Source organism: Salmo salar, chromosome ssa02 (assembly GCF_905237065.1).
Source record: "Salmo salar chromosome ssa02, Ssal_v3.1, whole genome shotgun sequence".
In the NCBI taxonomy this organism is placed as follows: Eukaryota; Metazoa; Chordata; class Actinopteri; order Salmoniformes; family Salmonidae; genus Salmo; species Salmo salar.
The window spans coordinates 60,945,979-60,962,511 of NC_059443.1; the positions used below are offsets into that span (position 1 = coordinate 60,945,979).

The following is a 16,533-nucleotide window of genomic DNA, read 5'->3' on the forward strand; positions in this document are numbered from 1 at the left end:
GAGGACATCTATAAAGTGATGTAATTAGGGTAACCTATTGTACAGGCTCAATGCATTTCAAGTAATCTATTAACTTTTATTTCCTGGTTTAGACCTACAGGGTGGATAATGGCAAACTAACTCTTTCTGTACTGTTGTAACTCTAGGAGTCTTTGGATAGTACTGTAAAACCATATCTTTATCCACTCAGTAGAAAACAATTTATGAAACCCTTATTGATTTGACCATACTCTGTATGTAGTCCTTGACCTCCTCCAGCCTGTATCCAGAGCTGCTGTAGGGGGCCTGTCCTGAAGGACCGGTGGGGCCTTGAGGGCCAGCAGGGCCTGGGACACCAGGTGGACCAGGAGGCCCCTGAGCGCCCAAGACGCCTTTGTATTCAGCATCTAGAAAGGACAGGCAGAAGTGACATCAGTCAAACTGTTAATAGGAATAAATATGCAGACTGTCCAGTAAGTCATTCTGGCTCTAGACCTACAGTGCATTTGGAAAGTATTCAGATCCCTTGACTTTGTTACGTTACAGCCTTATTATAAAATGGATTAAAAAACAAAAATAAAAAAATGTCTCATCAATCTACACACAATACCCCACAATGACAATGAGAAAACAGGTTTTAAAAAATGTGTGCAATTTATTACAAATATAAAAAACAGAAATACCTTATTTACATGAGTATTCAGACCCTTTGCTATGGGACTCGAAATTCAGCTCAGGTGCATCCTGTTTCCAATTATCATCCTTGAGATGTTTCTACAACTTAATTGGAGTTCATCTATGGTAAATTCAATTGATTGTACATGATTTGGAAAGGCAATGACCTGTCTATTTAAGGTGTCACAGTTGACAGTGCATGTCAGAGCAAAAACCAAGCCATGAGGTCAAAGGAATTGTCCGTAAAGCTCCAAGACAGGATTGTGTCAAGGCACAGATCTGGGGAACGGTACCAAAAAAAATTGCAGCATTGAAGGTCCAACAAGAACACAGTGGCCTCCATCATTCTTAAATGGAAGAAGTTTAGAACCACGAAGACTCTTCCTAGAGCTGGCCGCACAGCCAAGCTGAGCAATCGGGGGAGAAGGGCCTAGGTCAGGGATGTGACCAAGAACCCAATGGCCACTCTGACAACTATCTCTGCAGCACTGCACCAATCAGGCCTTTATGGTAGAGTGGCCAGACGGAAGTCACTCCTTAGTAAAAGGCACATGACAGCCCACTTGGAGTTTGCCAAAAGGCACCTAAAGACTCTCAGAACATGAGAAACAAGATCCTCTGGTCTGATGATATCAAGATTGAACTCTTTGGCCTGAATGCCAAGCGTCACGTCTGGAGGAAACCTGGCACCATGGTGCTGGCAGCATCATGTTGTGGGGATGTTTTTCATTGGCATGGACAGGTAGACTAGTCAGGATCGAGGGAAAGAACGGAGCAAAGTACAGAAAGATCCTTGGGACATCAGGTAGCTTACTAGTTAGAGCATTGGGCCAGTAACTGAAAGGTTGCTGGATCGAATCCCCCAGCTGACAAGGTAAAAATCTGTCGTTCTGCCCCTGAACAAGGCAGTTAAGCCACTGTTCCCCGATAGGCTGTCATTGTAAATAAGAATTTGCTCTTAACTGACTTGCCTAGTTAAATAAAAAAATCCTTGATGAAAACCTTCTCCAAAGTGCTCAAGACCTCAGACTGGGGTGACCTTCCAACAGGACAACAACCCTAAGCATGCAGCCAAGACAGCGCAGGATTGGTTTTGGGACCAGTCTCTGAATGTCCTTGAGTGGCCCAGCCAGATCCTGGACTTGAACCTAATCGAACATCTTTGGAAAGACCTGAAAATAGCTGTGCAGCGATGCTCCCCATCCAACCTGACAGAGCTTGAGAGGATCTGCAGAGAAGAATGAGAGAAACTCCCCAAATACAGGTGTGCCAAGTAGGGCTGGGCGATAAATCAATATCAATAATTATCAAGGTAATTAGTTCCCTCAATAACGATATAAAAACGTTTAGATTCATTTTTGATAATGTCGATATAGAATAATTAGGTACAGCAGTCCATTTCACCTCTATGACGCAGCAGGAACGTGCAGAGAAGTGACAATATGCACGTGGAGAGGTACACGCCCACTAAAAACCACTTAGCACCTCGAGTGATGGAGTAGCCACTGTTAACCACGAAAAATTAGTCATGTAGGCGAAAACAGTGGCATTGATAGCCATGGAGAAGGAGCAGCTTCCAATGAAGAAATTATTGATAAACAGGGTTAAACTGTTTCAGTAATTTGGAAGTGGTTTGGCTTTTTGAAGTCCGACTCAGAGCAGAGCAATGTTTGGTGCAAATTGTGCCGTAGATTGGTGGCTACCAAGTCTGGTAATACGACAAACCTTTTTCAACATCTGAAGCAAAATCACTCTTTGGAACATGCAGGAAGTTTGAGTTTGCGCCACGGTATTGTATACGCCTCCTCAAGCACCAGCCAATCTAGGGATGTTTGCCCGAAGCAGTCAATACTGACAGCGTTTATGCCCTACAAGCAAACATCGAAAAGACAAAGACATCACAAATGCTATTATGCATTGCATTACTAAAGACATGCTGCCAATTAGCACAGTCGAAAAGGAAGGTTTCAAGAGGCTTATCAATTTAATTGACCCCAGGTACGTGCTCCCTGGCCGCAAACATGGAACAATTTTCCTTAAATATAATTTTATGTGTAGCTCACATAACACATTTTTTTTAACCTTTATTTAACTAGGAAAGTCAGTTAAGAACAACTTCTTATTTACAATGACGGCCTATCGGGGAACAGTGGTTTAAGTGCCTTGTTCAGGGGTAGAAAGACAGATTTTTACCTTGTCAGCTCAGGGATTCAATCTAGCAACCTTTCGGTTACTGGCCCAACGCTCTAACCACTAGGCTACCTGCCACCCCAAAGCCCTTGGTTTGTTCAGGCATTCTTGAGTCTGAAGCAGATATGCACCTTTTAAACATCATTTGATTAATATCGTGATAATTATCGTTATCGAATGAAAAAATATATAGATATCGTGATAATTTATTTGCCATATCGCCCAGCCCTAGTGCCAAGCTTGTAGCGTCATACCCAAGAACAGTTGAGGCTGTGCTCGCTGCCAAAGGTGCTTCAACAAAGTATGAGTAAAGGGTCTGAATACTTATGTAAATGTGATATTTCAGGTTTTTATTTGTAATTAATTAGCCAAAATGTCAACAACAAAAAAAAAATCTTTGTCTTTATGGGATATTGTGTGTAGATTGATGATGGAAAAAATCTATTTAATCAATTTTAGAATAAGGCTGTAATGTAACAAAATGTGGAAAAAGTCAAGGGGTTTGACTACTTTCTGAATGCACTGTATGATAGATGATTGGAATATAATGTGTGGCCAAAACCGTGTCCTTTAGGTCTTGCAGAAAAAACATGTGCTAAACGCTAATGTCGGTATAAAGTCCGTAGTCAGAGCTAGGGTTGCAAAATTCCAGGAACTTTCAATTCCTTTCCAGGTTTTTCTGATGTCCCGGTTGGAGGATTCCAGATTTCCTGCTATTCCCTTCTGATTCCGGAAATCCTCCAGCCGGGATTTTGGAAAAAAAATTGAATTTATTGAAAGTTCCCAGAATTGTGGAACTCTAGTCAGAGCGCTTACTTTGCAGAAGATAAGAGATGTCACTGTGGGACCCAGGTAGGCCCGGTGGGCCGGGAGGTCCAGGGGGTCCGAGCATGCCCACCATACCCTGCTCTGATGACAGACGGATGCCACAACCAATCACAATCCTGAATTCTTATCATGTGACTATTTTAAATCAATTGAACTACTTACCAAGATCCACCTGTAGGTTCCGGCCAACCATTTGGGAAACACTTGCACACACTATGGTTAAAGAAGCTAATGGTGTGTGTATGAATCGAAATGTGAATCTGACATGGCTGTGTCACAGTGATTCCTTACCATTCATTAGATTGAGGACTCGTCCAGCCACCTCATTGGTATTAAAGCCATAGCCTCCTCTCCATGGGATCCCTGGGATGCCAGGAGGTCCAGCAGGGCCAGGAGGACCGACGATGTAGTGTCGCACTTCCTCCCCTGAGAGAGGTACGGATCAGGCAAGGGCACTTCACTGACCATTGACTGTCTCATGACACAATGTTATCTCTTTATTTTCGTCCCGATTATCAACATTTGTGCTCAAACATCTGACTTACTCTGTAGAAGGCTGATGATGTCATTTAGCGATGTACTGCCTCCACCTGGAGCGCCAGGCGGGCCTGGAGGTCCAGGCACCCCACTAGCAATACCTCCACCTGAAATGTCAACAGAAGTATTAGATCCAGGTAAACATACAATATGATATAGTTTATATATGTAATGCTTTTGATAAGATGTTGGTTTGTCTGGACTCACTCTGGATGTATGCGATGACGCGACTAGCAAGGTCATCCACTGACTCCACTGATCCACCACCAGGGGGCCCCGGTACGCCCGGAGGACCCGGAGGACCCGACATGTACTCCCTGACACCATCGCCTACATGAAGGACAACACAATACACAAGTTACTGCACTGCTAAACAGTAGCGTAAAAAAGGTTTTAGATCATTAGGCACCCTTTTAGTTAGCATCAACTACGCAAACAACATCTAAATCATATTTGTCGACCATATTGTCCCACGGAGGTCACGTATGCTGTCAAATATGCTATCAGGAGGTATATCTCACTGATCATCCCCAAAGCCAACACCCCATTTGGCCGCCTTTCCTTCCAGTTCTCTGCTGCCAGTGACTGGAACGAATTGCAAAAATCGCTGAAGTTGGAGACTTTTATTTCCCTCACCAACTTTAAACATCAGCTACCTGAGCTGCTAACCGATCGCTGCAGCTGTACATAGTCCATCTGTAAATTGCCCACCCAATCTACCTACCTCATCCCATTACTGTTTTTATTTTATTTACTTTTCTGCTCTTTTGCACACCAGTATTTCTACTTACACATCATCATATGCTCATTTATCACTCCAGTGTTAATCTGCTAAATTGTAATTATTTGCTCCTATGGCCTATTTATTGCCTACCTCCTCATGCCTTTTGCACACACTGTATATAGACTTTCTTTTTTTCTACTGTGTCATTGACTTGTTTATTGTGTTATTGGCTTGTTTATTGTTTACTCCATGTGTAACTCTGTGTTGTTATCTGTGTCACACTGCTTTGCTTTATCTTGGCCAGTTCGCAGTTGAAATGAGAACTTGTTCTCAACTAGCCTACCCGGTTAAATAAAGGTGAAATAAAAAAAATAAAAAATATATTGTAACAGTCTTTGGATGGACGTAGTTTAGCCCCAATCCTTTTCATTGGAGGTAAGAAGAAAAAGCAGATAATCTCACTCACTCTTGAGGTATTCTGTGATGTATTGACGGACGTCCGGTGTTCCATCCCCAGACCCAGGTAGCCCATCACGGCCGGGTTCCCCGGGAGGTCCAGGTGGACCTGGTGCTCCAGGGGAACTCCTGGATGATCCACCACTGGAGTAGCCAGGGATTCCTGGAGCACCTGGAACGCCAGCCTCACCTAATAAAAATATAAGTAGGCTTAATTAACTTACACAAATGATCCACATTGGGTGATAAACATTGTTAAAGTGATGTTCCAGAGATTTTGTATAATTTTAGCCAGTAGATTTGAAAATAGTGCTCATGAGCCAAAACAGGTCCCAGTTTTAATTATTTTTTGCAATTCGTATGATATGTTACGAATGTATAAGTACTTAAGATCCCAGACTGCATCTTTAAAGGGGTGTAAGGGTGTACCTTTTGGACCCGGTTGCCCCTCGGGGCCCTCTGGACCTTGGGGCCCTGGAAGTCCACTGTCACCTTCTGGTCCTGGACCTCCAGGTTGTCCCTGGGGTCCAGGGAAACCTGGGGAGAAAACAATACAATGAACAATACAACATATACCCACAAGGATTAAGTAAATTCAGAAGTAAATGTTGGTTGTAACCCAAGCGACAGTTTAACTATGCTTCTGATAAATATTTGATCCACCCACCGACACCGGGATCTCCGGGAACTCCTGGTAAACCGGGCTGACCTGGGTCACCTGAAACATAGATCAAATTGCGTTAAGGTCGACATTTTAAGTCTATCACTAAGTCTGCCATGTAAATAGTATGTGACTGAGCCAGTTCAAATCAAATCAAATGTATTTATATAGCCCTTCTTACATCAGCTGATATCTCAAAGTGCTGTACAGTTCATAGCCTACTATGATATCAATCCAGCCCTTTGACATGGAGATGCCTTTAAAATTGCTTACCTTGGTAACCCTGGGGTCCTGGTTTACATTAGGAAACAATAAAATGATTTACAAGATGAGTGCACATAACTTCTGTTTCGACCAAATTGACTATGATAAAAACACAAATGGTAGAGACAGTGAGTTGGACCCCTCTGTACCTGGTGATCCCGGAAGACCAGTTGGGCCAGCAGGTCCTGGTGGTCCAGCGAAGAAGGTTCCTGAAAGGCAACACAGCATTACACTACAACATTACATTGCGTTACATTACGTGACCTTCCATATCATACCATATCATATGGGGTGGCAGGTAGCCTAGTGGTTAAAGCGTTGGACTAGTAACTGAAAGGTTGCAAGAGCGTTGGACTAGTAACTGAAAGGTTGCCAGATCGAATCCCCGAGCTGACAAGGTAAAAATCTGTTGTTCTGAACAAGGCAGTTAACCCACTGTTCCTAGGCTGTCATTGAAAATAAAAATTTGTTCTTAACTGACTTGCCTAGTTAAATAAAGGTAAAATATATACTGATCAACAGCTTCTATCTTTGACAGTAGAGTCATTGTGATTGTGTTGAGTGATCAGATGGTAACAGTATGGAGAGTGTAGTGTAGTTTTGGTTAGGGCCACCTACCTGAGTTGGGCACAAAGCTACCTGGCTCTCCCTTATCTCCTCGGGGGCCGGGCACACCAACACCTGTGAGAGGAATGGGTCAGGTTGAGTTGAAATTCATCAAAATGGTTTGAAAAGGAACTTTGCAACAGATGACGCAAACCAGTTCTTACAATAGCTTAATTATTTTACAATATAATTTGTATATAATATTGTACATTCTTCTCAGGTAGAAATGTTATGGTTTACCTGGTACACCTGGCTCTCCTTTAGGACCTTCAGGACCTGGGGGACCCTTACCTGAGAAGGAATAAGGTAAGAATTAGCTTTATAAAAAGGACAGAATCCATAAGAAAAAGGGATCAGAACAAAATAAAATAAAACAGCTATCCGTCCAAAAATACATTGAAGTGCATGGAGAATGAACCACATGGCTTACCTAGAAGACCCTGGGCACCTGGTTCTCCTGGGGGCCCTGGAGGGCCAGGTGGGCCAGGAAGACTAGCCACAGGTGCACGTTCTGTTGTAAGGGGTAAGGTAAGTGTAGAGGTAATAAGAAAGTCATACACTATAACGAGTCTAAAACAAGAACATATTTTCAGCCAAACATACTCACTCTCTGTGGTTTCCACAGTCTGTACAGTAATACCAGGCTTTCCCTGGTCTCCCTTCTCTCCTTCCTCTCCCTTTTCTCCCCTGGGACCTATAGAGACAGAGCCAATGAACAATCAAAGGGAAAGTACGTACAGAATATGGACCCTGATGTCTCATTGGATATCTGAGAAATAAGTCTTACCAGGCGTTCCAGGAAGACCAGCAGGGCCAACAGGACCTGAGGAGACACAACAGAAGCACTGAGCTTACAGCTTACTGTACCTGAAAGTCTATGAGGAACTTCATGAAGATCTCCAACATCTAGATCTTCATCCAGATCTGGTCAAGGCGATACAGTGTTTACTCAAACTGTAGAACAATGTCTTAGAACAGTGGTTCCCAAACTTTTTATAGTCCTGTACCCCTTCAAACATTCAACCTCCAGCCGCGTACCCCCTCTAGCACCAGGGTCAGCGCACTCTCAAATGTTGTTTTTTGCCATCATTGTAAGCCTGCCACACACACACTATACGATACATTTATTAAACATAAGAATGAGTGTGAGTTTTTGTCACAACCCGGCTCGTGGCAAATGACAAAGAGCTCTTATAGGACCAGGGCACAAATAATAATGTAATAATAATCAATCATTTTGCTCTTTATTTAACCATCTTACATATAAAACCTTCTTTGTTCATCAAAAATTGTGAATAACTCACCACAGGTTAATGAGAAGGTTGTGCTTGAAAGGACGCACATAACTTTGCAATGTTGGGTTGTGTTGGAGAGAGTCTCAGTCTTAAATAATTGTCCACACACAGTGTGTGCCTGTATTTCGTTTTCATGCTAGTGAGAGTCGAGAATCCACTCTCACATAGGTACGTGGTTGCAAAGGGCATCAGTGTCTGAACAACATGATTTGTCAAGACAAGAAACTCTGAGAGCAGCCCGATTCAGAAATCTGGCAGTGGCTTCTGATTAAATTCCATTTTCACAGAACCGCTTGTTGCAATTTCGATGAGGCTCTCTTGTTCAGATATCGGTAAGTGGACTGGAGGCAGGGCATGAAAGGGATAACAAATCCAGTTGTTTGTGTCGTCCGTTTCGGGAAAGTACCTGCGTAATTGCGCACCCAGCTCAATCAAGTGCTTCGCTATATCACATTTGACATTGTCTGTAAGCTTGAGTTCATTTGCACACAAAAAAACAATACAATGATGGAAAGACCTGTGTGTTGTCCTTGTTAATGCAGACAGAGAAGAGCTCCAACTTCTTAATCATAGCCTCAATTTTGTCCTGCACATTGAATATAGTTGCGGAGAGTCCCTGTAATCCTAGATTCAGATCATTCAGGTGAGAAACAACATCACCCAGATAGGCCAGTCGTGTGAGAAACCCGTCATCATGCAAGCGGTCAGACATGTGGAAATTATGGTTAGTAAAGAAAACTTTAAGCTCGTCTCTCAATTTAAAAAAACGTCTCAATACTTTGCCCCTTGATAACCAGCGCACTTCCTCTCCCTGTTGTAAAAGTGTTACATAGTTGCTGCCCGTATCATTGCATAATGTAGAAAATACACGAGAGTTCAGGGGCGATGCTTTAACAAAGTTAACCATTTTCACTGTAGTGTCCAAAATGTTTTTCAAACTGTCAGGCATTCCCTTGGCAGCAAGAGCCTCTCAGTGGATGCTGCAGTGTACCCAAGTGGCGTCGGGAGCAACTGCTTGCACACTCGTTACCACTCCAATAGGTCTCCCTGTCATGGCTTTTGCACCATCAGTACAGATACCAACACATTTTGACCACCAAAGTCCATTTGATGTCACAAAGCTGTCCAGTACTTTAAAAATATCCACTCATGTTGTTCTGGTTTCCAGTGGTTTGCAGAAGAGGATGTCTTCCTTAATTGACCCCCCATAAACGTAACGGACATATACCAGGAGCTGTGCCAGCCCCGCCACGACTGTTGACGCATCCAGCTGTAACGCATATAATTCACTGACTTGTATGTGAAGCAGTAATTGTTTCAAAACATCTCCTGCCATGTCACTGACGCGTCGTGAAACAGTGTTGTTTGATGAAGACATTGGCTGTATGTTTTGTTTTGGCCTTTCCCCCCAGCATTGTCCCAGCCATATCTGCAGCAGCAGGAAGAATGAAGTCCTCCACAATAGTATGGGACTTGTCTGTCCTAGCCACTCGGTAGCTCACCATATAAGACGCTTCTAGCCCCTTCTTAGTAATGATATCTGTTGCTTTTATGCATGTCTTACTACTCGAAAGTTGTCTTTATTCTTGCTCAAAAAACTCCCGTGGCTTATTTTTCAAATTGTCATGTCTCGTTTCTAAATGTCTGCGCAAGAGTGAAGGTTTCCCGCGAGAGAGTAACGGTTCATGTGATTGGATGTTAATTATTTGACAAGGCTACATGTATTTGACATTGTGTTGTTATTTCGCTGAACACTAGATGGTTTAATTTTATTTTGGGCAGTGAAATGAGGCTACTCAGGCGAGAAACAAAACTCACCCAAATGTATAGCCCCATTGGAAAATATAAATATACTATTTGAAAATGTGAAGACATTTATTTGGCGTACCCCCAACAGCATTGCGCATACCCCAGGAATACCTGTCTTAGAACATTTTAGAATTTAGAGCTTCAGTACCAACCTGAGAGTCCAGGGGATCCAGCAACACCAGCGGGTCCGGGGCTGCCTGGAGGTCCGGGGATGGCAACCGAACTGGAACCAGCTGGATTGACCAATGACCATCCATTACTTAAGGATATGTGATGCTGTCCTACTGTGGACACTGTACTATAAAGTCATCTCAAGAAATATTTACAGCTGTAGATGTACAGTGCCTATCGACCAGTGTAGCGATGTCTCTAATTTGCCTTGTCGTTTCCTCTTACTTACCTGCATTGATGATTCTACCAGGTTCTCCAGCTTCGCCTAGAAGATAACATGATGATAGATTGAATGAAAGCATAATCCTGTTTGACTAAAGATATAGAGGAAGAATGTAATAGGTACATTACCTTTACCTCCAGGCTGACCTGGATTACCTGGTATACCTATACGGGGTAGAGGGGGAGGGTTACAAAAATGTTATAGCCTGCTGTACAATATTTGAGGAACCATGCATCTGAAATGTAAATCAAGGAATGATTTTGCATCAAAGAGTCATACCTGGTGGACCTTGAAGCCCGGGAATGCCTACAGCGGAAACAAGTGGAAAATGTATGTTATTGAATTTTAAATAGTGAATACTAAGCATTGATGGATGGATGGATATATGGATTAATAAATGGATTCATTGATTTTACCTGGGAGGCCTGTATCTCCTGGAGGTCCTGCTGGTCCTCTGGGACCTGGCAACCCATCCAATCCCTTGTCACCTGGAATGATACAGGTATCAATTATCCTGTAAAAACTAAAAGTTGTTATATGGACAACTTGATATTTCAACCAAAATATATTGTTGTGGTTTCTATCTACCAAAGGATGTTGTTGTTCTTACCTCTAGAGCCTTTTTCACCGTCAGCCCCGGGAGCACCTGTTGAATAACACCCACACATACAGAATTGATAAGAGTGAAGAATTTAACTGTTACAGTATCTATATTCGGACAGCCTGAGATTATTCTAGCAGCACAATCTTTTCTTCACTACTCTGTTCACTTACCTGTGGGTCCTTTGGATCCCTTTGTTCCGTCTGGTCCTGGAAGTCCTCTTTGACCTGGGTCACCTATGATGACGGAGAGGGTACATAACCACTATGAAATGTGCTTACAACCCATTTTCACACCAGTTTACATATGTAGTGCATATTTCTCTCAATGATGTGTTATCCTAGAGAAGGAGGAGAGAAGAAATAAAGAGGAGACACAAAGTTCTGAATCCCATGTGATTCTAACTATTCAGGGCAGACAGATACACACCTGATGTTCCGCGGGGTCCTTTCTCTCCTGGCTCGCCCTTATTTCCTGGAGGTCCAGCTGGTCCCTTCTCTCCTGGAAGAGGAGAGAAACAATAGGCTTACTGATATGATCTTTGTTTGATGCTGCAATATGTAACTTTTTGGGCAACCTGACCAAATTCACATAGAAATGTGATTTATAGATCTGTCATTCTCATTGAACGTAAGTCTAAGAAGTGGGTGATTTGTCTATGTGCACAATTTCTATGTTTCCATTCTTAAATTCAGTTTTTGCGTCTTTTACTTTCAGTTTTTCAAACAGCTATTGAAAAGATACAGTATTTCACAGAGGTTTAGATGGCACAATGATTCTCTACAGAATTGCTTGTTTTGTCACAAACTGAAATTAGGTGAACTATTAGATGTTTTGCAACCAGGAAATGGCAGAGCGACTTCTGCATATTACAACTTTAAAGCTAGAATCCTCCATTGACAAAATAACAAATCCACCTCCCTGCCCCTCTTTCACTAGAAAAAAAACAAAGGAATGGGGCCTGGAGAAATGTAACCATTCTCAAATTCATAGAGAACAGTATTACTTCCGTCCCTCTCTTCGCCCCAACCTGGGCTTGAACCAGGAACCCTCTGCACACATTGACAACAGTCACCATCGAAGCATCGCTACCTATCACTCCACAAAAGCCATGGTCCTTGCAGAGCAAGGGAAACAACTACTTCAAGGTCTCAGACCGAGTGACGTCACCAATTGAAACGCTACCAGTGCGCACCGCTAACCAGCTAGCCATTTCACACCGGTTACAGATGCAAGGACTGACCATCCATGGTATCAAATGTATAGGTTTCACCACATTTTGAGGCTATACAGTCTTTGTTTACATTTGCATTCTTTACTAAAATGTTAGTAAAGCAAGCTTATTTTTGGGGTTCTGATGGAGTATGACAATTAAACTAAGCTCATGAGGCATTAATAAGTTATACTCTTCAACAATCAATGGCTATCATAAATGTTTAAGTGAAAAAATGGATGTATCAACTAAGGTTTCTAGCTATATTTGTGGCTTTCTCTTAGTGAATCTAAATCAAGCAAATAGGCCTGCATACAACACATCTCAACATGTTGGTCTAGAATACCTTTCGGTCCTGGAGCGCCTGCTTCACCTCGGAAACCCTGTGGACCAGGAGTTCCTAAAGAAAAGTGACAAATACACAACTTTAGAAATCACATGCTTGTGTCTTCTTCCAATACAATGGTACATGAAAAGGGCAAAGAGCACTCACCTGGGATACCTGTAGCACCCTGACCACCCGCTGACCCTGGAAAACAAAAATAAATACACTTTAACAATGGCGGCCAACAGTTACAGTCTCAGTGTTGATGAATTGCGTTTACATTTTAGTAATTTAGCAGACGCTCTAATCCAGAGTGATTTACAATTTGGGATAGTTTAATGTATCTCATCAATTTAGATGTATTTCCTGCATTAATGATGACCTTTGGCCTTACCTTTAGGCCCAACAGGCCCAGCAGTGCCAGCAGGTCCGGTGCCTCCGGGTTCACCAGGAGAACCTATGGCATCACATAACATTACATAAGAGCTTGAACAGGAACCCATAATTTAAATATATACATTTTATGGATTTTTTTCTCTGAAGATATACTGTGACGCCATCAAATACACTTATGAACATACCTTTGTCCCCTTTCTCTCCAAACCCTGGAGGACCAGGCTCTCCACGTGATCCCGTTGGTCCTTCTCGGCCCCTCTGGCCTGGGGGGCCCTCTGCACCAGCTTCACCTATTCACAGATGAGAAGAGATGCATTGTGGGAGTGTGATAAAATAATTTATATGTTTAAAAGATAATGATTAAATAATTCTACCCTGAAACGTAACTAATTAGTAATTAGTTGTTTATGTAGCATGTATAATGAATAATTAAAGTATTAAACATAAGTCCAACTAGGTTGGACTGGGAGGGAGATAAATGTGTGTATGTGTGTGCCGAAGAAAATACCGAGAACAATTAAAACGGTGTTTGGCTCGACCTGGCTACAACTCTGAGAAACTTATGATAGGACAGGGAGTACTTCTCAAGGTTTCTCTAATCTCGGGGGAATGGAACGGACAGCGCTGGGTAGTGATACACAGTGGTGAGAACTCTGGAGAAGCACACAACTCACCTACTGTTCGTGTGTATGTATGTGCGTAGGATATCTACTGTTTGTGTGGATGTATGTGCGTAGGTAGGAAGTGAACTATAAAAAGGATGTCTTTGTATAATGAACTTCAGAGTACCCTCGTGAATAAACATTTTGACTATTGTAAGCTGGGACTCTCGTCTGTTTCATTCAACCAGAATCTTACAAACTCTGGGTTGCAGACTGAGTAGATGAATTGAAGTTTATGAACAGTGATAACGAAATTCACATAACAGAGTGAGAGTCTATACAGTACATTTCTCATTTGTTGCAAGATTGAGATCTTGTAATTTTAAGTCAAATTGTGTCCTTAAGCATTACCTGCATTTCCTTTAGGTCCCCTCGGGCCCTCCTGTCCACTGTGGCCCATCTGACCTGGAGGACCTAAGGAAGAGAAGCCGGACATCAGTCTGCTATCATTCAGCAGATGATTATTTACTGTAGCCACTACAGAATAAAACTAGTAGTTTGTGTTCCTACCTGGTAGGCCAGGGAATCCATTATCACCTGAAATGAATTAATTAATTCCATTTGTACAGTATAACTCTAACATGTACAGTATTTGCTGTGTGACGTCATTGAAATGAAATGTAGGTCTAAGGCTCACTGACCTTTGACTCCTGGACCACCTTGGTCACCTGAAATAAAACAGCTGAAATGTTCATCAACAGACACAGCCAAAACTTGCTCTGCCAATACAGTTTGTTTCCATCTATGGATGGATGGATCCATCTATGTATGTTTCCATGTCCATGCAGTGGATGCCCTACAGTACCTTTGGTCCCAGGCTCTCCTCTCGCTCCTTTCATTGAATGTGCAAGTGTTGCTGTAACAAATAAATAAAAAATGTTGTCAATATATAGAATCCAATAAAAACGACACATGTATAACATCTTTCAAAAATATTCATACAATTCACAAGTTTGCATGATTTTGGATTTGTGACTGAATCATTCCTTTGTTTTAATAGTTGAAAAGCTCAACATATACCCACAAAACACAAGGCTGGTGCACAGTGTAAGTTCTGGTTCTGGTTCTGTACCTCGTACAGTATCGGACTGCAGCTCAGTCCTGACTATCTGCTGAACTGCCCTTTGCAGAGCTACAGGGTCTTGGCCTGGTCCATTAGCTGATCCTGGACCTGCTCCTGCTGCCACTCCCAGATTGATACCATTATCAGAGCGGAGCAGTGTGGTAGAGGAGGGAGAGGAGGTCTTGTCTATGTATGCAGACTCCAAAGGGTCTATGATGTTGATGGCTGAGGAGGAGGAGAGGCGACTGGAATGGGCTGAGGAAGAGCTGGAGGCTTGTTCCAAGGCATCCACACGAGCTTTAAGACGTTTGACTTCTTCGGCTGTAAGTGGTTGGAAGAGAAAGAGAGGGAGGGGAAGAAAATTGGGAGGGAAACAGAGAGAAACAAGGACAAAGATCGAGTGAGAGAAGCGAGAAACAGAGAGAAATACAGGGGAGAAAGAACAGAGAAAAAAACAGAGAGAGATTTACTTAGACACGGATGTAACTCTAGCTCTCTATGACAGAGACAGCCACATAAATCCAATCACCCCAGTGCCCTACAGCTCCACTCCTCCTCTCTTACCCAGGGCGATGAGTCCCAGGAGGAGCCCCAGGAGGAGCAGAAGACCCAGCAGGAGGCCCAACAGCCACTTCCACCAGGAGCAGCAGGACCAGAAGCCCCGACCTCCTCCAGACTCGTCCTTGCGTATCTCTGATCGAAGAGAGAGGTAGAGGACACGGGGGTCAAGAACCAGCATCAGTAGAGTATCATGAAGAATGCATAAGAGTAGGCATTTAGGGCTGAAGATTGTTACATTGGGATTCAGCCATTTCAATTTCAAAGTATAGTTAGACTATACCTGCATAGGTTGCTTTGTCTTTCGTTGACACTTTCATCAAGGATCCAGCTTTAAAAAACAGCAGTGGAAGAACAGTTTGTTGGTAACACAAGTCAAGGTGTGGTGAAAATGTCTATTCACTTCCATTATCTACCGTTTGTTTCTGTGGTTCTGGCTGTAGCTGTCTCCACAAAGCCGGACACCTTCTTCTTCTCCTTCTTCAGTGAGTCCTCAGAATAGGCTAGAAAATGTGAAAAGAGAAGTAAACTTCAGCATAACTCACAGACAACGGCTAACACTAAGACAGTGGGACTGGAGTATGTTATTGGGCATGGAAACATTTAAGATCTGATAGGACTGGTACCATTTTCCCTCAGAAGGTTATTCTCATTGAGCACACAATTGAATATTTAGTAAATATTATGTATTTAGTGAAAACCCTCCTCTATGTGTACATTTCTGGTATTCTCACGTACTGGATTGCAATATTCCGGTATCTTTCCCCCAATTCCCATGTTTCTAGAAATCATGCTTTGAAGATTCCCAGAATAAGCAGGGAATCTGGAATCCTCCAACCAAGATTTCAGGAAAACCTGGGAATTTTGGGAAAGTTACCGGAATTTTGCAAACATATTGCTCTTACAACAACCTCTCCCTCAACGTCAGCAAGACAAAGGAGCTGATCATGGACTACAGGAAATGGAGGGCCGAGCACGCCACCATACACATCGATGGGGCTGTAGTTTAGTGGGTCGAGAGCTTCAAGTTCCTCGGCGTCCACATCACTAAGGATCTATCATGGTCCATACACACCAACGCAGTCGTGAAGAGGGCAATGCAACGCTTCTTACCCCTCAGAAGGCTGAAAATATTTGTCACGGGCCCTCAGATCCTAAAAACGTTTTACAGGTGCACCATTAAGAGCATCTTGACAGGCTGCATCACCGCCTGGTATGGCAACTACTTGGCATCCAACAACAAGGCGCTACAGAGTGTAGAGCGACCCAGTACTCCCGAGCTCCCTGCCAACCAGGA

The 16,533-nt window shown here is 42.9% G+C and overlaps 1 protein-coding gene across 5 annotated transcripts in view; it reads right to left on the reverse strand.

The window, feature by feature from the left end:
* LOC106586738 (collagen alpha-1(XVII) chain) overlaps positions 1-16,533 on the reverse strand; it is a 31,188-nt gene that overhangs the window by 3,180 nt on the left and 11,475 nt on the right. For all 5 annotated transcript variants that reach the window (XM_045707046.1, XM_045707052.1, XM_014174325.2 and 2 more), the window contains 35 exons: positions 15,653-15,739; positions 15,520-15,567; positions 15,243-15,371; positions 14,688-14,999; positions 14,421-14,471; positions 14,257-14,283; positions 14,126-14,152; positions 13,967-14,029; positions 13,139-13,243; positions 12,952-13,014; positions 12,726-12,761; positions 12,579-12,632; positions 11,449-11,520; positions 11,193-11,255; positions 11,029-11,064; positions 10,835-10,906; positions 10,698-10,724; positions 10,547-10,582; positions 10,425-10,460; positions 10,177-10,257; positions 7,708-7,743; positions 7,528-7,614; positions 7,351-7,431; positions 7,161-7,211; positions 6,933-6,995; positions 6,464-6,523; positions 6,324-6,341; positions 6,057-6,107; positions 5,819-5,926; positions 5,400-5,579; positions 4,417-4,539; positions 4,218-4,316; positions 3,964-4,098; positions 3,661-3,753; positions 231-386 (listed from right to left, as the gene is read on the reverse strand). In XM_045707046.1, coding sequence (XP_045563002.1) covers positions 231-386; positions 3,661-3,753; positions 3,964-4,098; positions 4,218-4,316; positions 4,417-4,539; positions 5,400-5,579; positions 5,819-5,926; positions 6,057-6,107; positions 6,324-6,341; positions 6,464-6,523; positions 6,933-6,995; positions 7,161-7,211; positions 7,351-7,431; positions 7,528-7,614; positions 7,708-7,743; positions 10,177-10,257; positions 10,425-10,460; positions 10,547-10,582; positions 10,698-10,724; positions 10,835-10,906; positions 11,029-11,064; positions 11,193-11,255; positions 11,449-11,520; positions 12,579-12,632; positions 12,726-12,761; positions 12,952-13,014; positions 13,139-13,243; positions 13,967-14,029; positions 14,126-14,152; positions 14,257-14,283; positions 14,421-14,471; positions 14,688-14,999; positions 15,243-15,371; positions 15,520-15,567; positions 15,653-15,739 — 2,766 coding nt within the window. The remainder of the gene's footprint in view (positions 1-230; positions 387-3,660; positions 3,754-3,963; positions 4,099-4,217; positions 4,317-4,416; positions 4,540-5,399; positions 5,580-5,818; positions 5,927-6,056; positions 6,108-6,323; positions 6,342-6,463; positions 6,524-6,932; positions 6,996-7,160; positions 7,212-7,350; positions 7,432-7,527; positions 7,615-7,707; positions 7,744-10,176; positions 10,258-10,424; positions 10,461-10,546; positions 10,583-10,697; positions 10,725-10,834; positions 10,907-11,028; positions 11,065-11,192; positions 11,256-11,448; positions 11,521-12,578; positions 12,633-12,725; positions 12,762-12,951; positions 13,015-13,138; positions 13,244-13,966; positions 14,030-14,125; positions 14,153-14,256; positions 14,284-14,420; positions 14,472-14,687; positions 15,000-15,242; positions 15,372-15,519; positions 15,568-15,652; positions 15,740-16,533) is intronic.